The sequence below is a fragment of the Pongo pygmaeus genome, chromosome 8 (assembly GCF_028885625.2).
Source record: "Pongo pygmaeus isolate AG05252 chromosome 8, NHGRI_mPonPyg2-v2.0_pri, whole genome shotgun sequence".
NCBI lineage: Eukaryota > Metazoa > Chordata > Mammalia > Primates > Hominidae > Pongo > Pongo pygmaeus.
This window is the reverse complement of record NC_072381.2, coordinates 16,267,143-16,290,164: the sequence shown is the minus strand read 5'-3', so window position 1 is coordinate 16,290,164 and position 23,022 is coordinate 16,267,143. Positions and strand designations below refer to the sequence as shown.

Below are 23,022 nucleotides of genomic sequence, written 5' to 3'. Positions count from 1 at the left end.
AGAGCATGGTACTGGTACCAAGGCAGAGATATAGACCAATGGAAGAGAACAGAGCTCTCAGAAATAATACCACACATCTACAACCATCTGATCTTTGACAAACCTGACAAAAACAAGAAATGGGGAAAGGATTCCCTATTTAATAAATGGTGCTGGGAAAACTGACTAGCCATATGTAGAAAGCTGAAACAGGATCCCTTTCTTACCCCATATACAAAAATTAATTCAAGATGGATTAAAGACTTAAACATTAGACCTAAAACCATAAAAACCCTAGAAGAAAACCTAGGCAATACCATTGAGGACATAGACATGGGCAAGGACTTCATGACTAAAACACCAAAAGCAATTGCAACAAAAGCCAAAATTGACAAATGGGATCTAATTAAACTAAAGAGCTTCTGCACAGCAAAAGAAACTGCCATCAGAGTGAACAGGAAACATACAGAATGGGAGAAAATTTTTGCAATCTACCCATCTGACAAAGGGCTAATATCCAGAATTTACAAAGAACTTAAACAAATTTACAAGAAAACAACCCCATCAAAAAGTGGGCAAAGGATATGAACAGCCACTTCTCAAAAGAAGACATTTATGCAGCCAACAGACACATGAAAAAATGCTCATCTTCACTGGTCATCAGAGAAATGCAAATCAAAACCACAATGAGATACCATCTCACACCAGTTAGAATGGTGATCATTAAAAAGTCAGGAAACAACAGGTGCTAGAGAGGATGTGGGGAAATAGAAACGCTTTTACACTGTTGGTGGGACTGTAACCTAGCTCAACCATTGTGGAAGACAGTGTGGCGATTCCTCAAGGATCTAGAACTAGAAATGTCATTTGACCCAGCCATGCCATTACTGGGTATATACCCAAAGAATTATAAATCATGCTACTATAAAGACACATGCAAACATATGTTTATTGTGGCACTATTCACAATAGCAAAGACTTGGAACCAACCCATATGTCCATCAATGATGGAATAGATTAAGAAAATGTGGCACATATACACCGTGGAATACTATGCAGCCATAAAAAAGGATGAGTTCATGTCCTTTGCATAGACATGGATGAAGCTGGAAACCATCATTATCAGCAAGCTATCGCAAGGACAAAAAACCAAACACTGCACGCTCTCACTTATTGGTGGGAGTTGAACAATGAGAACACTTGGACATAGGGTGGGGAACATCACACACTGGGGCTTGTCATGGGGTGGGGGCTGGGGGAGGGATGGCATTAGGAGAAATACCTAATGTAAATGATGAGTTGATGGATGCAGCCAACCAACATGGCACATGTATGTCTATGTAACACACCTGCACGTTGTGTACATGTACCCTAGAACTTAAAGTATAATTTTTAAAAATGTAAACTAATGGACTATATATCTTCCATTAGTTCTGTCCCTCTAGAGAATCCTGAGTATTTAACACAGATTTTGATACCAGGAGTGGTTGTAGAGGAACAGAATATTACAGATGGCATTCTTTTGTTGGTTTTGGGGTTTCTGGAGTTGGCTGCTTAATATTATTAGACCCAAAAATCCTAAGGAGTCTACTTCTAATAGTATGGAGAACACCAATAGTCCTTGGCGTGAACTGTTTAAAGAGTTAGGCAAAATAACTGCATTTGACACTCCTGAACCTGATTCATCGCTTATGAGAGGCAAGGAGTTTAGTGACTCTACACGTAATACCTTTGACCATATATGGAGAACTGAGGAGCACAGTGAAGCTGGTTGTTTGCTCCTAAAGTTCTGTGGGCAAAGTGATGAAAGAAAATTATGAACTCAGGGATTCTTTCTCCCAGTTTCAGAAGCAGACACTGAGCTTCAAATCTGCTAAGATTGCCCTGAGTGAGAGTCTTATCACCTGTAGAGAAAAAGCTGAAATGGTGGAAAAACAGGGATATTCTCTTATGATGCAAGTGTCTCACCTGAAACAAAAGGTGCATGCACAGCCTCACCAGGTGTCTACTGTTAAAGTGAGGGCATTGATTGGAAAAGAATGGGACCCTACAACTTGGAATGGGGTCATGTGGGAGGACCTTGATGAAGCTGGGGATGCTGAGTTTGTAAACTGTGATGAAACTTTTTTGCCAGAAGAAACAGCTTCCCCACCCCCAGTAGTGGCAAAATCCCCTCCCTGACCCATGCTGCCATCATCCTTTCCACCTTTGTCTGAGGAGATAAATCTTGTGCCACCTGAGGCAACAGTGATGGCCTCCCCTGAGGCAGTTGCTAGGCAAGATAATGCTGATTCTCCTCAGGAGCCATCCCTAACACCCCTGTTTACTTCTAGACCTATAACTAGACTAAAGTCCTAGGTGGGCCCCTAGAGGTGAGGTTGGGAGTGTGACCCATGAGGAGGTGTGCCTACACTAGAAAAAAGCTGCTTGAGTTTTCTTATTTATATAAACAGAAATCTGGAGAACAGGCATGGGAATGGATATTAAGGGTGTGAGATGATGGTAGAAGGAACACAGAGTTGGATCAGGCTAAATTTATTGATTTGGGCCCACTAACTAGGGACTCTGCATTTAATGCTGCAGCTTGGGAGTTAAAAAAAGTTCTAATGGTTTATTTGCTTGGTTAGCTGAAATATGAATTAAAAAATGGTCCACCGTGAGCAAGCTGGAAATGCCTGATCTCCCTTGGTTTAATATAGAAGAAGGGATCCAAAGACTTAGGGAGATTTAGATGGTGGAGTGAATTAGTCACTTTAGACCTATTCATCCCAGCTGGGAGGGTCCAGAAGATATACCCTTGACTGATGCCTTGTGAAATAGATTTGTGAGGGCAGCACCTGAGTCTTTGAAGAGCCCTGTATTTGCTCTACTCTGTATGTCAGATCTAACAGTGGAAACTGCAGACACTCAACTACAAAATTTAAATGCAATGGGAATAATTGGATCTTGAAGTGGCAGGGGCCAAGTGGCGGCACTCAACCATCAAAAGTAAGGTTGGCGAAGCTACCATAATGGACAGCAGAGGCAAAGCAGCAATCAGAATAGTCTGACTCGTGTAGAGCTCTGGCATTGGCTCATTTATCATGATATTCCTAGAAGTGAAATTGATAGGAAGCCTACTGCATTCTTTCTTAATTTATACAAGCAGAAAACGTCTAGGTCAAATGGACAAAAGACTAATTGAAATTATATAAACAGAGAATCATGGCCCCTCAATTTCCAGAATTGAGCCAGTTTACAGACCCAGAACCCCTTGAATGAATGGGGAGGCTGGTCCTCTTGAGGAAGGACCCCACTACATTACCAACAATTTATGCAGTGAATCTTTCTCCCATCCTTCCCCAAGGAGACCTCTGGCCTTTTACCAGGGTAACTGCATTGAGGAAAGGGGAATGATCAGAACTTTCAGGGACTACTGGACCCTGGCTCTGAGCTAACATTGATCCTAGGGGACCCCAAACGTCATTGTGGTCCTCCAGTTAAAGTAGGGGCTTATGGAAGTCCAGTAAATAATGTAGTTTTAACTCAGGTCTGATTTACAGTGGGTCCAGTGGGTCCCTGGACTCATCATGTGGTCATTTTCCCAGTGCCAGAATGCATAATTGACATGGACATACTTCACAGCTGTCACAACCCCCACATTTGCTCCCTGGCTGGTAGGATGAGGGCTATAATGGTGGGAAAGGCCAAATGGAAGCCATTAGAGCTGCCTCTACCTAGAAAAATAGTAAATCAAAAACGATATTGCATCCCTAGAGGGACTGGACAGATTAGTGCTACCATTAAGAACTAGAAATGCAGGGGTGGTGATTCTCCCCACATCCCCGTTCAGTTCTCCCATTTGGCCTGTGCAGAAGACGGATGGATCTTGGAGAATGACAGTGGATTATTGTAAGTGTAACCAAGTGGTGACTTCAATTGCAGCTGCTGTACCAGATATGGTTTCATTGCTTGAGTGAATTAACACATCTCCTGGTACCTGGTATGCAGCCACTGACTTGGCAAATGCCTTTTATCTCCATTCCTGCCCATATGGGATGCTGGAAGCAATTTGCCTTCAGCTGGCAAGGCCAGCAATATACCTTTATTGCCCCACCTCAGGGATGTATCAACTCTCCAGATTGGTGTCATAATCTTGTTAGGAGAGACCTTGATTGCTTTTCATTTCTGCAAGATAATCACACTGGTTCTTTACATTGATGACATTATGCTGATTGGATCTAGTGAGCAAGAAGTAGCAAACACACTGGACTTACTAGAGAGACATTTGCATGCCAGAGGATGGGAGATACATCTGACTAAAATTCTGGGCACCCCTACCTCAGTAAAATTTCTAGGGGTCCAGTGGTGTGGGGCTGGTCGAGATATTCCTTCTAAGGTGAAGGATAAGTTGCTGCATTTGGACCCTCCTACAACCAAGATGGAGGCACAATGCCTAGTAGGCCTATTTGGATTTTGAGTGTGTTACTCCAGCCCATTTATCGAGTGACCTGAAAGGCTGCCAGTTTTGAGTGGGGCCCAGAACAGGAGAAGGCACTGCAACAGGTCCAGGCTACTGTGCAAGCTGCGCTGCCACTTGGGCCATTCAACCCAGCAGATCCAATGGTGCTTGAGGTGTCAGTCTCATATAAAAATGCTGTTTGGAGCCCTTGGCAGACCCCTATAGGTGAATCACAGCAGAGGCCTCTAGGATTTTGGAGCAAGACCGTGCCCTCTTCTGCAGATAACTAGTCTCCTTTTGAGTGACAGCTCTTGCCACGTTACTGGGCTTTGGTGGAAACTGAACGTTTGACTGTGGGTTATGAAGTCACCATGTGACCTGAACTGCCTGTCATGAACTGAGTGCTTTCTAACCCATCTAGCCATAAAGTGGGTCATGCACAGCAACATTCCATTATCAAATGGAAGTGGTATATACGCGATCGGGCTGGAGCAGCTCCTGAAGGCACAAGTAAGTTACATGAGCAAGTGGCTTAAATGCCCATGGTCTCAACTCCTCCTTCCATCCTGCCTTCTTTCCCCAGCCTGCACCAATGGCCTCATGGGGAGTTCCATATGATCAGTTGACAGAGGAAGAGAAGACTAGGGCCGGGTTCCCAGATGGTTCTGCATGATATGCAGGCACCACCTGAAAGTGGACAGCTGTAGCACTATAGCCCTCTTTCTTTTTTCTTTTTTTTTTTTTGAGATGGAGTCTGGCTCTGTCACCCAGACTGGAGTGCAGTGGCATGATCTCGGCTCACTGCAACCTCCACCTCCCAGGTTCTGGGGATTCTCCTGCCTCAGCCTCCCGAGTAGCTGGGAGCACAGGTGCCTGCCACGACGCCAGGCTAATTTTTGTATTTTTAGTAGAGACAGGGTTTAAACATGTTGGAGGCCAGGCTGATCTCAAACTCTTGACCTCAGATGATCTGCCTTGCCTCGGCCTGCCAGAGTGCTGGGATTACAGGTGTGAGCCCCACGCCTGGCCATGCCGGCTAATTTTTGTATTTTTAGTAGAGACGGGGTTTCACCATATTGGCCAGGCTGATCTCGAACTCCTGACCTTGTGATCTGTCCACCTCAGCCTCCCAAAGTGCTGGGATTACAGGCACAAGCCACTGCGTCTGTCCCCTTTCTAGGATATCATTGAAGGATAGTGTGAAGTGAAATCTTCCCAGTGGGCAGAAGTTGAGCAGTGCACCTGGTCATTTATTTTACATAGAAGGAGAAATGGCCAGATGTACAGTTATATACTGATTGATTGGCTGTAGCCAATGGTTTGGCTGGGTGGTCAGGGATTTCAAAGAAGCATGATAGAAAAATTGGTGACAAAGAAATTTGGTGAGGAGGTGTGCGGATGGACCTCTCTGAGTGATCAAAAACTGTAAAGATATTTGTATCTCCTGTGAGTGCTCACCAACGGGTGACATCGGCAGAGGAGAATTTAAATAATCAAGTGGATAGAATGACTCGTTCTGTGGACACCACTCAGACTGTTTCCCCAGCCACCCCTGTCATCTTCCAATGGCCCCATGAAAAAAATGGCCAGGGTGGCAGGGATGGAGGTTACACATGAACTCAGCAACATGGACTTCTACTCACCAAGGCTGACCTGGGTATGGCCACTGCTGAGTGCCCAGTTTGCCAGCAGCAGAGAGCAACACTGAACCCTCGATGTGGCACCATTCCTCAGGGTTATCAGCCAGCTGCCTGGTGGCAGGTTGATTATACTGGACCTCTTCTATCATGGAAAGGGCAGAAGTTTGTCATCACTGGAATAGACAGTTACTCCTGGCATGGGTTTGCCTATCTGTTGCATGCCTAAATGTTGCATGCAACGCTTCTGCCTAGACTACCATCCATGGATTCTTGGAATGCTTCATCCACCGTCATGCTATTCCACACAACATTGCCTCTGACCAAGGCACTCACTTTATGGCTAAAGAAATGTGGCAGTGGACCCATGCTCACGGAATTCACTGGCCTTATCATGTTCCCTATGATCCTGAAGCAGCTGGATTGCTAGAACAGTGGAATGGCCTTTTGAAGTCACAATTACAATGCCAATTAGGTGACAGTACTTTGCAGGGCTCGGGCACAGTTCTCCATAAGGCCATGTATGCTGTGAATCAGCATCCAATATATGGGACTGTTTCTCCCACAGCCAGGATTCAGGGGTCCAGGAAGCAAGGGGTGGAAGTGGAAGTGGCACCACTCACCATCACCCCTCGTGATCCACTAGCAAAATTTTTGCTTCCTGTTCCTGCGACATTACGTTCTGCTGGCCTAGAGGTCTTAGTTCCAGAGGGAGGAACACTGCCACCAGGAGATGCAACAATGATTCCATTAAACTGGAAGGTCAGATGGCCTCCTGGACACTTTGGGCTCCTTCTCCCTTTAAGTCAACAGGTTAAGAAGAGAGTTACAGTGTTGGCTGAGGTGATTGACCCAGACTATCAAGATTAAATCAGTCTACTATTCTACAATGAAGGTAAGGAAGAGTATGCATGGACTATAGGAGATCCATTAGGGCGTCTCTTAGTATTACCATGCCCTGCGATTAAAGTCAATGGGAAACTACAACAGCCCAATCCAGGCAGGAATATAAATGACCCAGACCCTTCAGGAATGAAGGTTTGGGTCACTCCACCAGGAAAATCACCATGACCTGCTGAGGTGCTTGCTGAAGGCAAAGGGAATACAGAATGGGTAATAGAAGAAGATAGTCATCAATACCAGCTATGATTATGTGACCAGCTGCAGAAATGAGGACTGTAATTATCGTATTTCCTTCTTCTTTTGTTAAAAACATGTTTTTGTGCATGTATACCCTTGTACTAAGAAAATATCTTCCTTTTATTTCCTTTCTTCTTTATGATGTGACATACGATTTATTGACTTCATATCAGCATTTAAGTATGGTTAACTTTATGTAATAGTATTTGGGTTGGGGATTGGTGCGTTTCTGGTCATATGAAGGATAGCTGTATTATGTTAGGTATAATTATGACTTTATTGTCTTTATTTGAAGATTATGATGATGTCAGGAGATGTGTATGGGTTCAAGTTGACAAGGGGTGGACTTGCGATGGTTAATACTGAGTGTCAACTTGACTGGATTGAAGGATACAAAGTATTAATCCTGGGTGTGTCTGTGAGGGTGTTGCTAAAGGATATTAACATTTGAGTCAGTGAGCTGGGAAGGGCAGACCCATCCTTAATCTGGGTGTGCACAGTCTAATCAGCTGCCAGCATGGCTAGAATATAAGCAGGCAGAAAAATGTGAAAAGAGAGACTGGCTTAGCCTCCCAGCCTACATATTTCTCCCGTACTGGATGCTTCCTGCCCTGGAACAGCAGACTCTAAGTTCTTCAGTTTTGAAACTCGGACTGGCTCTCCTTGCTCCTCAGTCTGCAGATTGCATATTGTGGGACCTTGTGATTATGTGAATTAATACTTAATAAACTCCCCCTTATATATATATCTGTTCCATTAGTTCTGTCCTTCTAGAGAACCCTGACTAATACAGCTATGTACATGCCCGGGGTAACATGCATACTCAGAAAAGACCTGAGAAGAATTGAAGCTTTCACTTCAGGTTGATTCCTAGGTTCAGAGAAGCCTAGCTAAGTATTAAAGAAGTACCCTGATAGAGAGGCAATCCACAAAGACCGAAAGAGATTTTCTTTCTTTTTTTCTCCTCCTCCTTTTTTTTTTTTCTCCTAACGTTCAAGCAAGGAAATCTTTGTCAAACTATTAACATGAGCTAAAGGAAAAACTTCACATTAAAACTAACAGTCTTTGCAAAAATTTTCTGGAAAAGGCTCAAAACAGGAAGATCACTATAGCCTTTGACAGTCAAAAACAAAGAAAACAAAAAAGAAAAACAAAACCCCTCAGCAAATCCTGGAGAAGGAAGATAACTTAATTCCCACAGTTGCTACATTATAATGGTCAAATGCCTAGTTTTCAGCAATAAATGACAAGACATGAAAAGAAATGGGAAAATATGACTCATTCAAAAGAGCAAAATGTTGATTCTGACAGAAACAGTCCCTGAGGGATCCTAGGTATTGGATTTACTAGATAAGACCTTAAAACAACTCTCTTAAATATGCCAAAAGACCTAAAGGAAAACGTGGACAAAGAACTAAAGGAAATCAGAAAATTAATGTATGAACAAAATGAGAATATGAGTAAAAAAAGATAAAAATTATAAAAAGGAACCAAACATAAATTCTGGAACTAAAAATCACATTAACAGAAATAAAAAGTTGAGGAATTCAAAGATTCAAAGCAGATTTGAGAAGGCAGAATAAAGAATTAACAAACTCAAAGATTAGGTAATTGAAATGATCATATCTGAAGAGCAGAAATAAAAGAATGAAGCAAAATGAACAGATGCTAAAGTACTTGTGGAACATAATCAAGCAGACCAGCATATGCGTTACGGGAGTCCCATACCCCTTATGAATATTGAGTCAAAAAAATTTAACAAAATACTAGCAAACTGAATTCCGTAGCATATTAAAAGGATTACACATAATGACCAAGTGGGATTTATTGTTGTAAAGCATGGATGGTTCAAATATGAAATCAATTGATGTAATACATCACATTAACAGAATGAAATGGAAAAACCATATGATTATTTCAATTGATGCAGAAATTACAGTTGACAAAATTCTAAACTCTTCCATAATACACTTAATAAACTAGGTATAGAAACTTATTTAGTGTTATAAAGGACATATGCGCAAAACACACAGCTAGTACCATACTCAGTGGTAAAAGCTAAATATTTTTCCATAAATTTAGGAACTAGGAAAGGATGCCATTTGTACCGTTCCACTAAAAAAAAAAAAAAAGAAAAAAAGCACTGGAAGTTATAGCCAAAACAATTAGGAAAGAAAAGGAAAAAAAAAAAGAGATCCAAAGTGGAAAGAAAGTAAAATTACCTCCATTCACAGATGATATAATCTTACAAAACCCCAAAGATTCCACAAAAAAAGTTAGAGCTAATAAACTGAGCAAAGTAGCAGAATTCAAAATCAACACACATATCAGCTGCATTTCTATATATGAACAATGAACCATTCAAAAAGGAAATTTAGAAATCAATTTCATTTACAATAGCATCAAATGAATAAAATACTTAAGAATTAACTTGACCGAGGAGACAAAATAATTGTACACCAAAAACTATAAAATATTGCTGAAAGAGATTAAAGACATGAATGGAAAGGCATTTCATGTTCATGGCCTGGAAGACTTATTATTGTTAAGATGACCCAAAGTAATCTGTGAATGTAATGCAGTAACTATCAAAATATCAATAATTTTGAAATTCTAGAAGTAGAAAAATTTCAGAAATAGAAATTCCAGAAATCCGATGCTAGAGGTAAAAAAAAAAAAAAAAAAAAAAGACTCTTAAATTTCATATGGAATCCCAAGGGACTCCAAATGGCCACAATAATCTTGAAAAAGAAGAAAAAAGTTGATGGACCAGCACTTTTAAAGCTTATTACAAAGCTACAGTAATCAAAATGGTGTGTTACTGGCCATGAGACAGACACATAGAACAATGTCATGGGGCAGAGAGCCCAGAAACAAACCCTTGCATAAACAATCAAAATTTTTAAGGTCAAGAAAAATGTGGCTCTGCACTGGATGTGGGAGACACTTGGGATTAGCACCAAAATGCCTTGTCTGATAGCATCTTTGCACTGTACATGGAAAAATGTGGACGTTGACCTAAGAATTACATTTTAAAAGAAACAAAGCTATAAAAGTAACTGTAAACTTCTACTGGGTATTGCGTTTTAGTTTTTTTGTTGTTGTTAATTGTATGAATTGAAGAAAGAGAAACTATGGGATGTAAAGATAGGGTGAGAAAGAGACAGCTAAGGATCACAATCTGTGTTTAGTCTATGTTCTTGGAAGCAGCATATTTTATTTGTCCAGCAAAAGCAGTAGAATATCTCAGAGATTTCAAAGTAGAGAAAAGTGATAAAGAGTAATACTATGTTTTAAAATAGTTTACCTCCTATAAAAGAGAAAGCTCAGGCAGATATTACCTCTTTATTTCTCCATGTGGATATGTGTGATCTGTCACACATGAGCTAATGATTCCAAGGTTGTGGATGGGACCCTTGACTACATATTGTCTTTTTGACTCTCACTCAACCATCATATCAAGTGGGGGTTGATGTGAATTCACGACCAATGTCAGGAAAACCAGTAGAAAATATGTAAGTTAATCACAGTGAGCTGGACATGTATGAAAGGGTCAAAACAACAGCATGTTCTATGTGGGCTGGGATGAGTACAAAAAAGCAGATATTTGAAAGGTCTTGACTGTTTGTGTGTACTTTTAAGGACAGTAGAGGAGAAATACATATGGAAAATTTTAGAGCAATTTTTTACCATCTCATTTGTTCCTTAAACTCCTGACTTTTTTCCTTGAAGATTGCTTTGTAACTTCTGAAACATCACCAAAAGTAGAAGCAACGTATACACCAACGTATACACACTTGGGTGTGTAGAAGTTTTCAACATGCAGGCATTATTAAAGCACAACTTTATAGCCCAAGCAAAGCGAGGCCCTGAGTTAATTATTTCTCTAAGCAAGTTAACAAATTGATTGCAAGAAAAAAAAATTTGGAGCTGATGTGTTCAAACGAGTTTCTGTGCATGTAGACATGTTACATTTTCTGCATGTAACCTACTCCTATTATTATTATTTTGGCTATGAGATTTCTGAAAAATTTTTCCTACTCAATTTGAATCTAAATTCTTTTAGCTCTTTAAAATATAATGGGAGTCTTAGTGGGTCTAGTACAAAAACATTATCTGGGAGCCTAAAGATCTATTTCAGTCATTTCAAAAGTATTTTCACAGGAACTTATTTCTTGGTAAATTTGACATTCTGAAATAGAAGTCATTTTAACATTTTTACTGAATCTCAATGGTATAATGGCAGGTCCAGACTTAAGGTATTTGTGTGGTCAAGCCATCAGCTTGCCCTGCGGGGATTGGGAACTATGGATCAAGGGAAGAAATGGTTGCTGGAAGGCCATGGGATTGACGGAAAGGCATTGTCGATTAGTGCTGTTGCATATTTGCTATTTCTTCCCTGTTATTTTGCTATAGAATTTCTGCATAACATACTTTTCCTTCTAGTCACATTGGTTTTATCTTTCCTTAAAGCCTCTGTGCATTTATACTGGTAACAAACTTTTACGTTGAAATATCTACGAGTTTTTAAAAGTAACTCTTTTCAAGAATAATCAACTAACATGGCTCCCTAGACCAGGGAGTAAGAATCCCAGAACTATTCATTGAGTGAGTTAATATTTAGATAAAAGTTTTATTTTTTTCAATCATAATTGTATAAAGTCTTCAAAACCATTCTTGCACCCTAGAACCACCACATATATAAGGAACTAGATGACTATATCTGACTGGAGTTGTATATCTCCCTCCTTGGTTTACATGTAGACATTCGTGAGAACAGGAGATCATCTTTAAACTTTGCCCCCACTTCAGCCTGGAGTTTCCTGGAGAAAGATGTAATTGAAGTCTTGTTGCTTCCAGAATGATTGTGCTTTATTATTATACCTTTCTGTTATTTTTTTACACTTTATTGAAGGTTAAATTAAGCCATTAGTATCTTACTTGACAGATAAATTGCTTTTTTTGTCTCAGTCTGAGTAGGATTTTAAAAATAAGTTTACAGTTAAGGTTGGATTGCCTTCTTTTTTATTGAAAGGTTTAATTTTCTTAAGAATTCTGTAATCTAATTGTATGGTAAAAATAAACTGAATAATGTTATATTTATCCTTTGATTAATCATGCTAATTAAGGTCCACCTTCACAAATCCTTTGATTTCAGATGCTTTCTATGGCATCAAAGTTTCTTTCCTTTTTAATCAAGCCCCTGAAAAAGCTGGGTGTAGTTACGTATCTCACAATTTTTAACATCCAAAATATTTATGACTAATAAGATGAAAATGTAAGAAAGAAAGGAATTCATTAATATTGTGTCCAATATAGTTAGTATAACAACTTTTTATTCTTATAACCCATCCACAATAATATAGTAACATTCCTTTTTATTACTTGTTGATTACAGATTCTCAAGGAGATCACCAGAAAAACTTTGCTTTGATCAAGCAAAGCCATATTTGTCAGATTTACTGTAGTAAGAAAGAACATCATTTAGATAGATAGATTGATCGATTGATTGATCAATCTATAGACAGAGAGATAGGTGGCTGGCTGGCTGGATTGATAGATGAACAGATGAATGGATAGATGGATAGACCAACAGATAAACAGGTGGATACATAGGGAGAAATAAAGAAGAAAGAAAGAAAGTCTTAGTAGTTTATCAGAAGAAGGAAGTCAGGAGTAGAAGTAGAAACATGGTTTGGAGGTTTGAGCTCAAGTGGATTAAGGCAGTTCTTTCAAGGCAGGGAACTGATTGGGACTGGACAAATTTGTGGCATAAATAGAATTTGTGGATATAGCAAGATAAGAGTCTTCTAACAATTGTAATAAGTAGAAAAGAGCTGTTTGCTCAAGTGAGCAATCTGTTGTCTCAGTAGGAGAGCTATTTGTGCACTCAAGCAAACTGTTAGCCTAGAAAAATTGGTTTGCAAGTTTCTTGAAGCTAACAGGGAAGTATTGTATTTGTTTAAGGTTTTTATCTTCCTAGAACAAACAGTCAAAGTATGTTGACATAGGTGGTCCCAGTTCTTAGTCTCAAAAGATGAGCTATGTTGGTACAGGTTGTCAAAATATCTGGCTGTTTTCAATCATACCACCTTTAAACCCCTTAGAATTAAGAGATGGTAAGTATGTGTTAATGGTCAGATATGAGTCTTCCTTCAAATTGCTCCAGTATAACTAGATTTTCTCCCACAGTAGAGCAGAAAAGCTAAGAATACATTGGAACTCTTAATGCGCTGGTTGTCTGCTTATACCAGCTGTCAAGCTGCTGTTTTGTTAACAAGAAGTTTACTGGGACATCTATTTTATACAGCATCACATCACAGCCAGAACGAAACATGGAAATACCTAGGCAGATGTTTAGCCTCATAGGGAAGAACTTCCCAGGATGCCAGCTCAAGTGAAACTGGAGTTCAATCACTCCTTTCTAATTATTCTAGAGAAAACAGGAAAACTGATGGAGAAGGCAGAGAGGATAGTGGGGGGTTGGATATTCAGGGCTTGAAAAATAGCATCAAACTGAGTTTTCTCCATTCGTGATTTAACAAGGCTACTTAAAGGGATTCTTATAAGTAGAGTTGAAATTGTAATTCAGCGTTAAGCTACTAGAATAAAAAGAATACTGTGAGTTTTGTTACTAAAATGAATATTACCAAACACAAGGAGGAGGCCTGTTGAATACCATGCTGGACTGTAGAGAAATGTCATGGAGCACCCTTTGAAATCAAATCCAAGAGAAGGAAAGTTGGATGGAGAAAGACCATGGGAAATCATTAAGGGACTTAAGGAGAAAGAGATGAGAGAATGTTTTCCATTTTAAGCAAGCTTGCAGATGCTTTTAGGCATCATTTAATTTCATTTCATTGGCAGGCCTTTTAGATGGCAATGGTACCTTACCCTCGCCCCTCATTCCCAAAAGTTGTTCCATCCCAAAGTTACTATTTATTCCCTAGAAGTAGAGTTTCTCACGTGCTATTTCTAAAACTACTATTAATACAGCCCTCGAAGGGCTCCTGTCTGCTGAGCCAGTAGCAGAAATAGCAACATGCTGCAATCTGCTATCAAAACTTGTCAATTAAAATAATGGATTTTTAGTTGTAAGTCGTTACACAACGTGACTTTAAAGTGAATGCATGAAGTATGGTGAGGATAAAGAAAGGACAATAACAAAGAAAAACTTGTCGAATTATCCCAAAATTGGTTGGTGTTCACAGAGGGTAGGAAGAAGAATGCAGATTATCATGAGGTTCAGGCTGGCCCAAGGGTATTAACTCTTAGGACAGACCAGGAGACCTAGGAATACTAATGCTTCTTAGTATTTTTTTAATAAAAATATTCACTTGAAATATTTTATTGATGCATACGAAACTTTTATGTTATATGTAAGTGCGCATATGGATGATGTTCCTTAAATGAATGTCAATGTAACCAGCTTCCAGATAAAGTAAAATAATAGTAACACTGACCTAGAAAACTTTTGTTTTCTTTCCTCCAGTTACAATGACCCCAGATGTAACCACTTTTCTCTTTTCTCTTGGCATTCTTATTCCCTGCTTTTCTGTTTCATATAAGTAGAATCATATTATATTAGCTTTTTTTGTGTGCCTTGATGTTTTTGCTCAATATTACATCTGTGATATTTACCCATATTGTTGCTTGTAGTTATAGTTTCTTCCTTCTGATTGCTGAGTAGTGTTGTATTTTGTGAATTTATCACAATTTATCCATTCCGCAGTTGATGGACATTTGAGAGGTTTATAGCCTTTAGCTATTACACACAATCCTGCTACAAAAATTCTTTTGTCTTTTTCTTATTTCCTGTACTTACTCATCTGACAAAAATTCTAGTATCTGTCTTTTCTTGAACATATATGCTCTTTTTTGTTGTGTGTATTACTAAAGGTGAAATTGGTAGATCATAGGATATGTCAATATTCTGCCAATCAATCTTCCAAAGTGGTTGTACACTACACTCCTAGCAGAGTATGAAGCTCCAGTTACTCCATATCCTTGCAAACACTTGATATTTTCTGTCCTTTTTAATGTATCATCCCTCCAATAATATTTAGAATTTTAGTCTCCCCTCCAAATGATGTATAGTTATGATGAACAGTCTTTGAAGACAGCAGGGTGCCCCAGGGGCTCTAAGTCAAAAGAGACCCAGATATGGTGGAGGAAAAGCTTAAAACTCTATAAAGCTTAAAACTCTTAAAACTCTATAGGGTAAAAGTATGCTAACTTCCAGAAGCCTAAATTTGTATTCTTTATTATAAAACTGAATATTCCTGTCACAGAATCCTGCTCATGAAGGCAGGAGAAGGAAATAAAGGTATTCAGTTAGGAAAAGAGGAAGTCAAATTGTCCCTGTTTGCAGATGACATGATTGTATATCTAGAAACCCCATTGTCTCAGCCCAAAATCTCCTTAAGCTGATAAGCAACTTCAGCAAAGTCTCAGGATACAAAATCATTGTACAAAAATCACAAGCATTCTTATACACCAACAACAGACAAACAGAGAGCCAAATCATGAGCAATCTCCCATTCATAATTGCTTCAAAGAGAAAAAAACACCTAGGAATCCAACTTACAAGGGACGTGAAGGACCTCTTCAAGGAGAACTACAAACCACTGCTCAAGGAAATAAAAGAGGATACAAACAAATGGAAGAACATTCCATACTCATGGGTAGGAAGAATCAATATCGTGAAAATGGCCATACTGCCCAAGGTAATTTACAGATTCAGTGCCATCCCCATCAAGCTACCAATGACTTTCTTCACAGAATTGGAAAAAACTACTTTAAAGTTCATTTGGAACCAAAAAAGAGCCCACATCGCCAAGTCAATCCTAAGCCAAAAGAACAAAGCTGGAGGCATCACACTACCTGACTTCAAACTATACGACAAGGCTACGGTAACCAAAACAGCATGGTACTGGTACCAAAACAGAGATATAGATCAATGGAACAGAACAGAGCCCTCAGAAATAATGCTGCATATCTACAACCATCTGATCTTTGACAAACCTGACAAAAGAAAGCAATGGGGAAAGGATTCCCTATTTAATAAATGGTGTTGGGAAAACTGGCTAGCCATATGTAGAAAGCTGAAACTGGATCCCTTCCTTACACCTTACACAAAAATCAATTCAAGATTGATTAAAGACTTAAACGTTAGACCTAAAACCATAACAACCCTAGAAGAAAACCTAGGCATTACCATTCAGGACATAGGCATGGGAAAGTACTTCATGTCTAAGAAAGTCAAATGTCAAAGGCCATCCTTTTTAAACTCTTCTGTGGTGTTTTGGCACAAGGCTTTATTGCTTATTTACTACAGAATTGTGTGTATACACTTTTGAATGACAGTATCCTAGAGCAGTTCTGATTTGTTCATTTTTATACCTCCTACTTATTTATTGATTTGTTTATTTATTATGTGACTTCTTGACTAAACTGCATTTTATAGGGGAGGGAAACTGAGTCTGGCTTATTCACTTTTGTATGTCCAGTACCTTGATCTGTCTCTGGCACAGGGCAAATAACTCAATAAACATTTTGGTGAGAATAAATGAATGAATGACCACAGAAAGGGGTTTTATAAGCAAATGGAAAGAGGAGAAGTGTTGCAGTTTTAGTTATTTAAATGAAAACATTTTTTATTTAAAGCAGCTTAATCTGATGGTAACTAGCTTGTGTTAGACAATTTGAGATGATTCCCTTTATGGCGAGATTTTGTGAGCCTGTAGTTAAAATAAGTCTGCAGACAATCTCACCAAAGTTACGTAGGCTGGCATGTCAAGACTGAAGAGAGTAGACAGAATATGTAAGACAAAATTTCAGTGCTCTTTCCTGCCTACTTATAATATTTCAGTTTCAGTGTGCTTTTCCTACCTAGTTATAATATTTGCTATTAGCTTCACGTTTCCTTAGGTATCTCATCTGCACTTAAAGAAAAGTATCTAATATTGTCTTCTAGTGAAGGGGAAGCTGGTATTTTGATCTGTAAAGCAGCTGCTATCTTTTGTCACTATTGTTAGTTCTTAGGAGTATTAAATTTAGATATAGAGTACCAAAGCATTATTACACACATTTATCATTTATAATTATATGACTGCAAGTCTTCAAGAAGTCATTTTAATTTATTCCTCTGTTTCCGGGGATTTAACCATTCCAGATAGATAGCTCTTTACTGGATTCCTAAAATTTTCTGTGAAATAAAATTGCATTACCTCTTTGAATCTCACACTGACAGCCTCATATCCCTAAGCTTTAGCGACCTTTGTCCATACTCAGGATATTATAGTCTGAGATTCTTCCTAGTTCAGAAAAGTGCTTTCTCTTTTGAGTTTTAAAAAGCTAACTAACTAGCTTTGCTGTTTCTTGTCGCTTTCCACAGAGGCTGACCCCTGACCCCTGACCCAAAAGCACACCGTCCTGTCTCCTCTATAATTATGCTGGTTGCATCTCACTGCCTCCCTAATTTGCATTGTAACTAATGTAAAGGTGGATGCTGTTGTTTGCAGCCACAGGAATAGCAAATGCAGAGGTGTTGGAAATACTGTCATAGTTGTCTGAGGAAACCTCTGTCAGCATTTTTCAGAAGAAGGAAACAGCAGGAGCTTTTTATAATGTAACTTTAATTACAACGGCCAGGTACCCTGGCATAGGCTGAGGATCTGGTTATGATACACCTGCCAAGAATCATTTGAAATGCCTCAAGACATGTGTCTCATAAGTGGTGTCACCCCCTACAGGTGCTAGCCAGCAGTTTTTTCTTTTCTTCCCCTGTACCAGATCTCCCCTGTTCACTGCTGGTCTGGCTACTCTCAAATACATAGCAATTTAAAAGAAAATTAAGTGAAGAGAGATGAACAAACCGCTTAGTAAAGCCACGATATCTGTGACTCAGCTAAATACCTTTGATTTTCAAGCTGTGGCCTAGAAATAAACATTAATAAAATAAAACAAAATGGGTCATTTCTTACCTTCTAATCCTAAATTTATTTGTGGAGATTTAGATTTTGAACGTGACCTTCAAAAGCCTAGCCAGATCATGAAACCTCAGAAGACCAACCAGCAGATGGCAATACATTGGCTTCCCCCAGGCTTCCTGATGACCTATTCTGTACAAGAGACGATTAGATTTGTTTGTAATTTGATTTGGCCCAAAACTAATTTAGTTCTGGGTAAGGAAGTATTTAAATCAAACAAAAGAGAATGAGCAAATTTTACCTATCGGTGTTTCTAATAATAGGTAATTTTAAATTTTCTATTTAAAAATTGAAGGTAATTTTAAATTTTCTCTCATCCTTGGGTAGAATATATTAGATAAGAATCACCAGTATTCCCAGTTCCCTATTTTTAACATAACTTCTTGGGACATGTTTGACTAGAAGGTTACATCAGAGAATCTTTCAACACTTAAGGTTTATGAACAATAACCAAAATTCAGGACAGTAATATTAAACTTCTTATGAAGTTTATTTCATATGTATCTGATACTTGCATAGCACTAAAGGCCTGTAAAACATTTCTAGGACTGGCATGGTGGTTCACACCTGTAATCAGAACACTTTGGGAGGCCAAGGGAGGAGGATTACTTGAGCTCAGGAGTTTGAGATCAGCCTGGGCAACATGGCAAAACCCATCTCTACTAAAAAATACAAAAAATTAGCAAGGCATGGTGGTCTGTGCCTGTGGTCCCAGCTACTTGGGAGGCTGAGACAGGCACTTGAGCCTGGGAGGCAGAGGTTGTAGTGGGCCAAGATTGTAGCACTATACTCCATCCTAGGTAATAGAGCAAGGCTAAAAAAAAAAAAAAAAAAAATAGAAAAAAGAAACAAAAACAATAAAAATTTCCAAAGTAGATTTTCAAAATATTTCTGAATTTCACACTATTATTCTTGTATGGGAAATATAGCTTTGTTGCAAGAATTGGATTATTTCAACAGAGGCATGAATGAAAGCAAATGCCTATATTTCCAGGTCACTGAGAGACTAAAGTGACTCACACTGCAGCTGCAAAAATTAGAAGAGTTACAGGGTCTCCTTCTCTCGCCCCCCCACCCCCCTACTGAAGGCTAGCTACCCCTAATTGAGTGGAGCGGGGAGGAACTGATAGGCTTCACTATCATGAGTTGGGTAACTGAAGTTAGTGTGCCTCAAAACACAAAATGGAAGGCATTGAGCCAAACAACTGAATATCGTATAACTCTTTCTCTAATGGAAATATAACCTGCTAATATTAATTATCAGCCAGCCACAGGACATCCAATACAAAGCATTATTATAGCTCTGTTTTTCTCCATGTATATTCTGCTAACTCATGCACGCCAGGGAAGCGAGGGGATATTGGAATCGGTAGCAGATGAGTGATGGATGAATCATAAATTGGATTGTGTTTTGGTTTATTTAATTAGTTCATTAGAGTTCTCTGGAAACATTTAGGCATTGTGCAAAATTAATATATACAAGAATAATTAACTGTCCAGTTAGGAAAACATAAATTAGTCACATCATCTATACTGTAAAAATCACAACTGCCAAAAGAAATTAAACAAATGGAAGGCTAATAAAAAATAAATGTTTTGCAATGTGTTTTGAATGCTGTGTGCATAAAGGCACTGTCAGGGAAGTTCCCTAAGTTTATTAATAAGGCAACTTCTTCCAAGTGTTCTTCATTATTTGGAATAGCCAATTTCACCTACATATTTTTAAAATGTACTTAGGTATTTATTGATTGACTGGTTGTTGGTATGAGGTGATCTTTTCAATAGCAGAGTTAATGTAATTTCTAAGATTTTATTTTCTACCTAAAATTATATCACAGAATGGAGACAACTGTTAGACCATATTCCTTTCTGACATATTTTTGAGAGGCTAAAAATTCTACTCGGGTTAATCATTTGTTTTGTTCCTGTCTACCTTAAAGATGACAAACTTGTTGAATGTGGATACCACTGAATTCAGCAGTGACTATAGTTGAAAGAAAACTTAACTCACAGTAGCATACACCTTATCTTGAACCCTGCGGACTCTGAAAGGCGCTTTTCCCACTCAGTGAGCAAAATTCTTCTCTTACTTCTGTTACTTTCAATAAACTACTGATTGTGAGAAACCATGGAATCTATGGATTGCAAATAAATAAGATAATTTAGTGATTGCGTATCCTATATCACAAGTCTAGAGCTTAACTGTTTTAAAACCTAGAGGTTTGTGTTAATTTCGGTTATTGTTTAAAATGCAATCACTATCTCACAGTAGGAAGAGACTGTGGATTTGAATAACGTCTTTGTTTCCCATGATCTCTGAAGCTTGAATCATGAATTGTAAACTCATTTGCAATTCTAGGATCATATGATTTTCAGAGGCCTGGAGATGCCTGTCACTGGTCATACCACTGGGTATGTAGAATTTGTGTGTGAAACAGAGCAGGTGCTGCCCATTCAGAGTTAGATGAACTCACTGTATGATTCTGGCAAAGGAACAAAGAAAAACCATTGAATTAAAATGAAAATATTGTTAGGCATTCTTGAGCCTGTGAGAAACATACACACACACACACACACACACTGGAATGGCTAAAAACCCAGGCTATTCTGGGTATCCATTGACAATATTGGGAGCAAATTTTAGTCCTGTGGGCAGTTCATGAACGTCTTACCTGATGAATGCCTATTGACCCACATAACTGCAAAGCCAGCAATGGATGCCTCTCATTTTCCTAAATGTTTAGTGATTTCTTTGCTTACCAATACTTTTTGCATCTTAACCTTACTTGTGAAATTTTTAGGGAACATATATTAGAAATTCGAACCCGCTTCTGCTTGCCTCAAATATCTTTATTCAACATTGTTCTGGATTGATAGTCTAACTGGAACAGAATTTTTTTTTTTGAGATGGGCTCTGGCTCTGTTGCCCAGGCTGGAGGGCAACGGCAATGTAATTTCGACTCACTTCAACCTCCACCTCCCCAGCTCAAGCAAACCTCGAACCTCAGCCTCCCAAATAGCTGGGACCACAGACACATGCCACTACACCTGGCTAATTTTTTGTATCTTTTGGTAAAGACACTGTTTCACCGTGTGGCCCACGGTGGTCTGGAACTCCTGAGCTCAAGTGATCCACCCACCTCAGCCTCCCAAAATGGTGGGATTACAGGCATGAGCCACTGTGCCCAGCCTTAGAAGATAATTTTTTATTAAAAGTTATTTTTACCCTTTACTTTGAAATAATCAGTTGGTTACTTCAGTCCTGTGATTGTTGTTGAAACAACTGTTTCCAGTCTCACGGTCACTTTTCTGTAGGCAATCTCTCCTCCATATTATTTTAATTTCTTTTTTTATAATTATGCTCCCCAAATCTCATCAATTTTCAAAAATTCTCAGCCATGTACTAATATTTTCTCATCCTCATTCTATTTCTCCCTTTTTGAACCCTAATTAGATGTGCATTCCACCTTTATTTTTTTCCATCTTCCGTGTCTCTTTTCTCTCTTTTTTTCTCTATATTGTTATTTCTATGCTGCACATTAGGTATTTTTTCCCATAATTTTTTTGGTTAACAAATTTTCTCTTTGGGTATAGTAATCTGATTTAAATGACCAATTACATATTTTTACATTTTTATGAATATATATGTATCTATTTCTTTAAGCTGTTTCCTTCCTTCCTTCTTTCTTTTCTTTTTTCTCTTTCTTTCCTTTCTTTCTTTTTCTTTCTTTCTTTCTTTCTCTTTCTTTCTTTCCTTCTTTCTTTCTTTCTTTTTCTGAAAATATGTTGGTCATTTTAATCTTGTAATGGTTAATCTTATTTCTGTGTCTGGTAATTCCAGTATGTGGCATTCTTGATGGTTCTAATTGTGCCTTTTTGTTGTTTCTGCAGGCTTCTGGTCAACATTGACAATTTCTTTCAGTATTCAGTAATTTTAAATTGGGAGTTTAAATTTGGCTGATCTTAGTCTGTGGAGAGCATGAGAGCCTTGCTTTCTTCCCAGGAGGCTGTGTGTTCTTCTGCCAGGATTCCATGGGACCATAACCCAACATCAATTTCTTGTCTTTGCCTATTCTGGGACACACAAGTAATGCCATTAAGTAGGTATTTCCTAGTCCTCCCTAGCTGTTTGATGACCTAGGCTTTAGGCAAAGATCTTAGTTGTAATTTACCAATATTTTGTCTTTTCTTTCCATTAAAATCTTAGCAGATGTGGCATTGACTTCTATTTTTCTTTTATTGAGATAGAATTCACATACCTTAGAATTCACTCCTTTAAAGTGTACAATTAAGTGAATTTTAGTATTTTCACAAAGCTAACACCTGTCATCACTGTGTTATTTCATAACGTTTTCATCATCCCCAAAAGAAACTCACACCCATTAGCATCATCTCCTGTGCCTTGCATCCTCCTGCTTGATACAACCACAAATCTACTTTCCATCTCTATGGATTTGCCTATTCTGGACATTTTCTACAAAATAAATTGTACAATGAAGGTCTTTTATGACTTACTTCTTTTACTTAGCATAATGTTTTCAAGGTTCATCCATGTTGTAGAATGTATCAAAATGCTATTCTTTTTTATGGCTGAATAATATTCCACTGTGCAAATATAATACATATTGTCTAATAATTCATAGGTTCACAGGCATTTGGGTTGTTTCCAATTTGGGTTTATTATGAATAGTATTGCTTTAAATATAGATATACACATTGTTGTGTGGATATAGAGAATTTTTCATTTCCCTTGAGTATACACTGAGGAGTGGAATTACTGGGTCATATGGTAACTCTATCTTTAACTTTTGAGTAACCACCAAATTGTTTTTAC

At 38.5% G+C, this 23,022-nt stretch overlaps 1 protein-coding gene across 1 annotated transcript in view; it reads left to right on the top strand.

The window, feature by feature from the left end:
- The first annotated feature begins 4,855 nt into the window (after positions 1 to 4,855).
- Positions 4,856 to 23,022, top strand: part of LOC129044972 (uncharacterized) — a 28,716-nt gene continuing 10,549 nt past the window's right edge. The window contains exons 1-2 of the mRNA XM_054503296.2: positions 4,856 to 4,930; positions 20,548 to 20,600. Of these exons, the coding sequence (XP_054359271.1) occupies positions 4,856 to 4,930; positions 20,548 to 20,600 (128 nt within the window). The remainder of the gene's footprint in view (positions 4,931 to 20,547; positions 20,601 to 23,022) is intronic.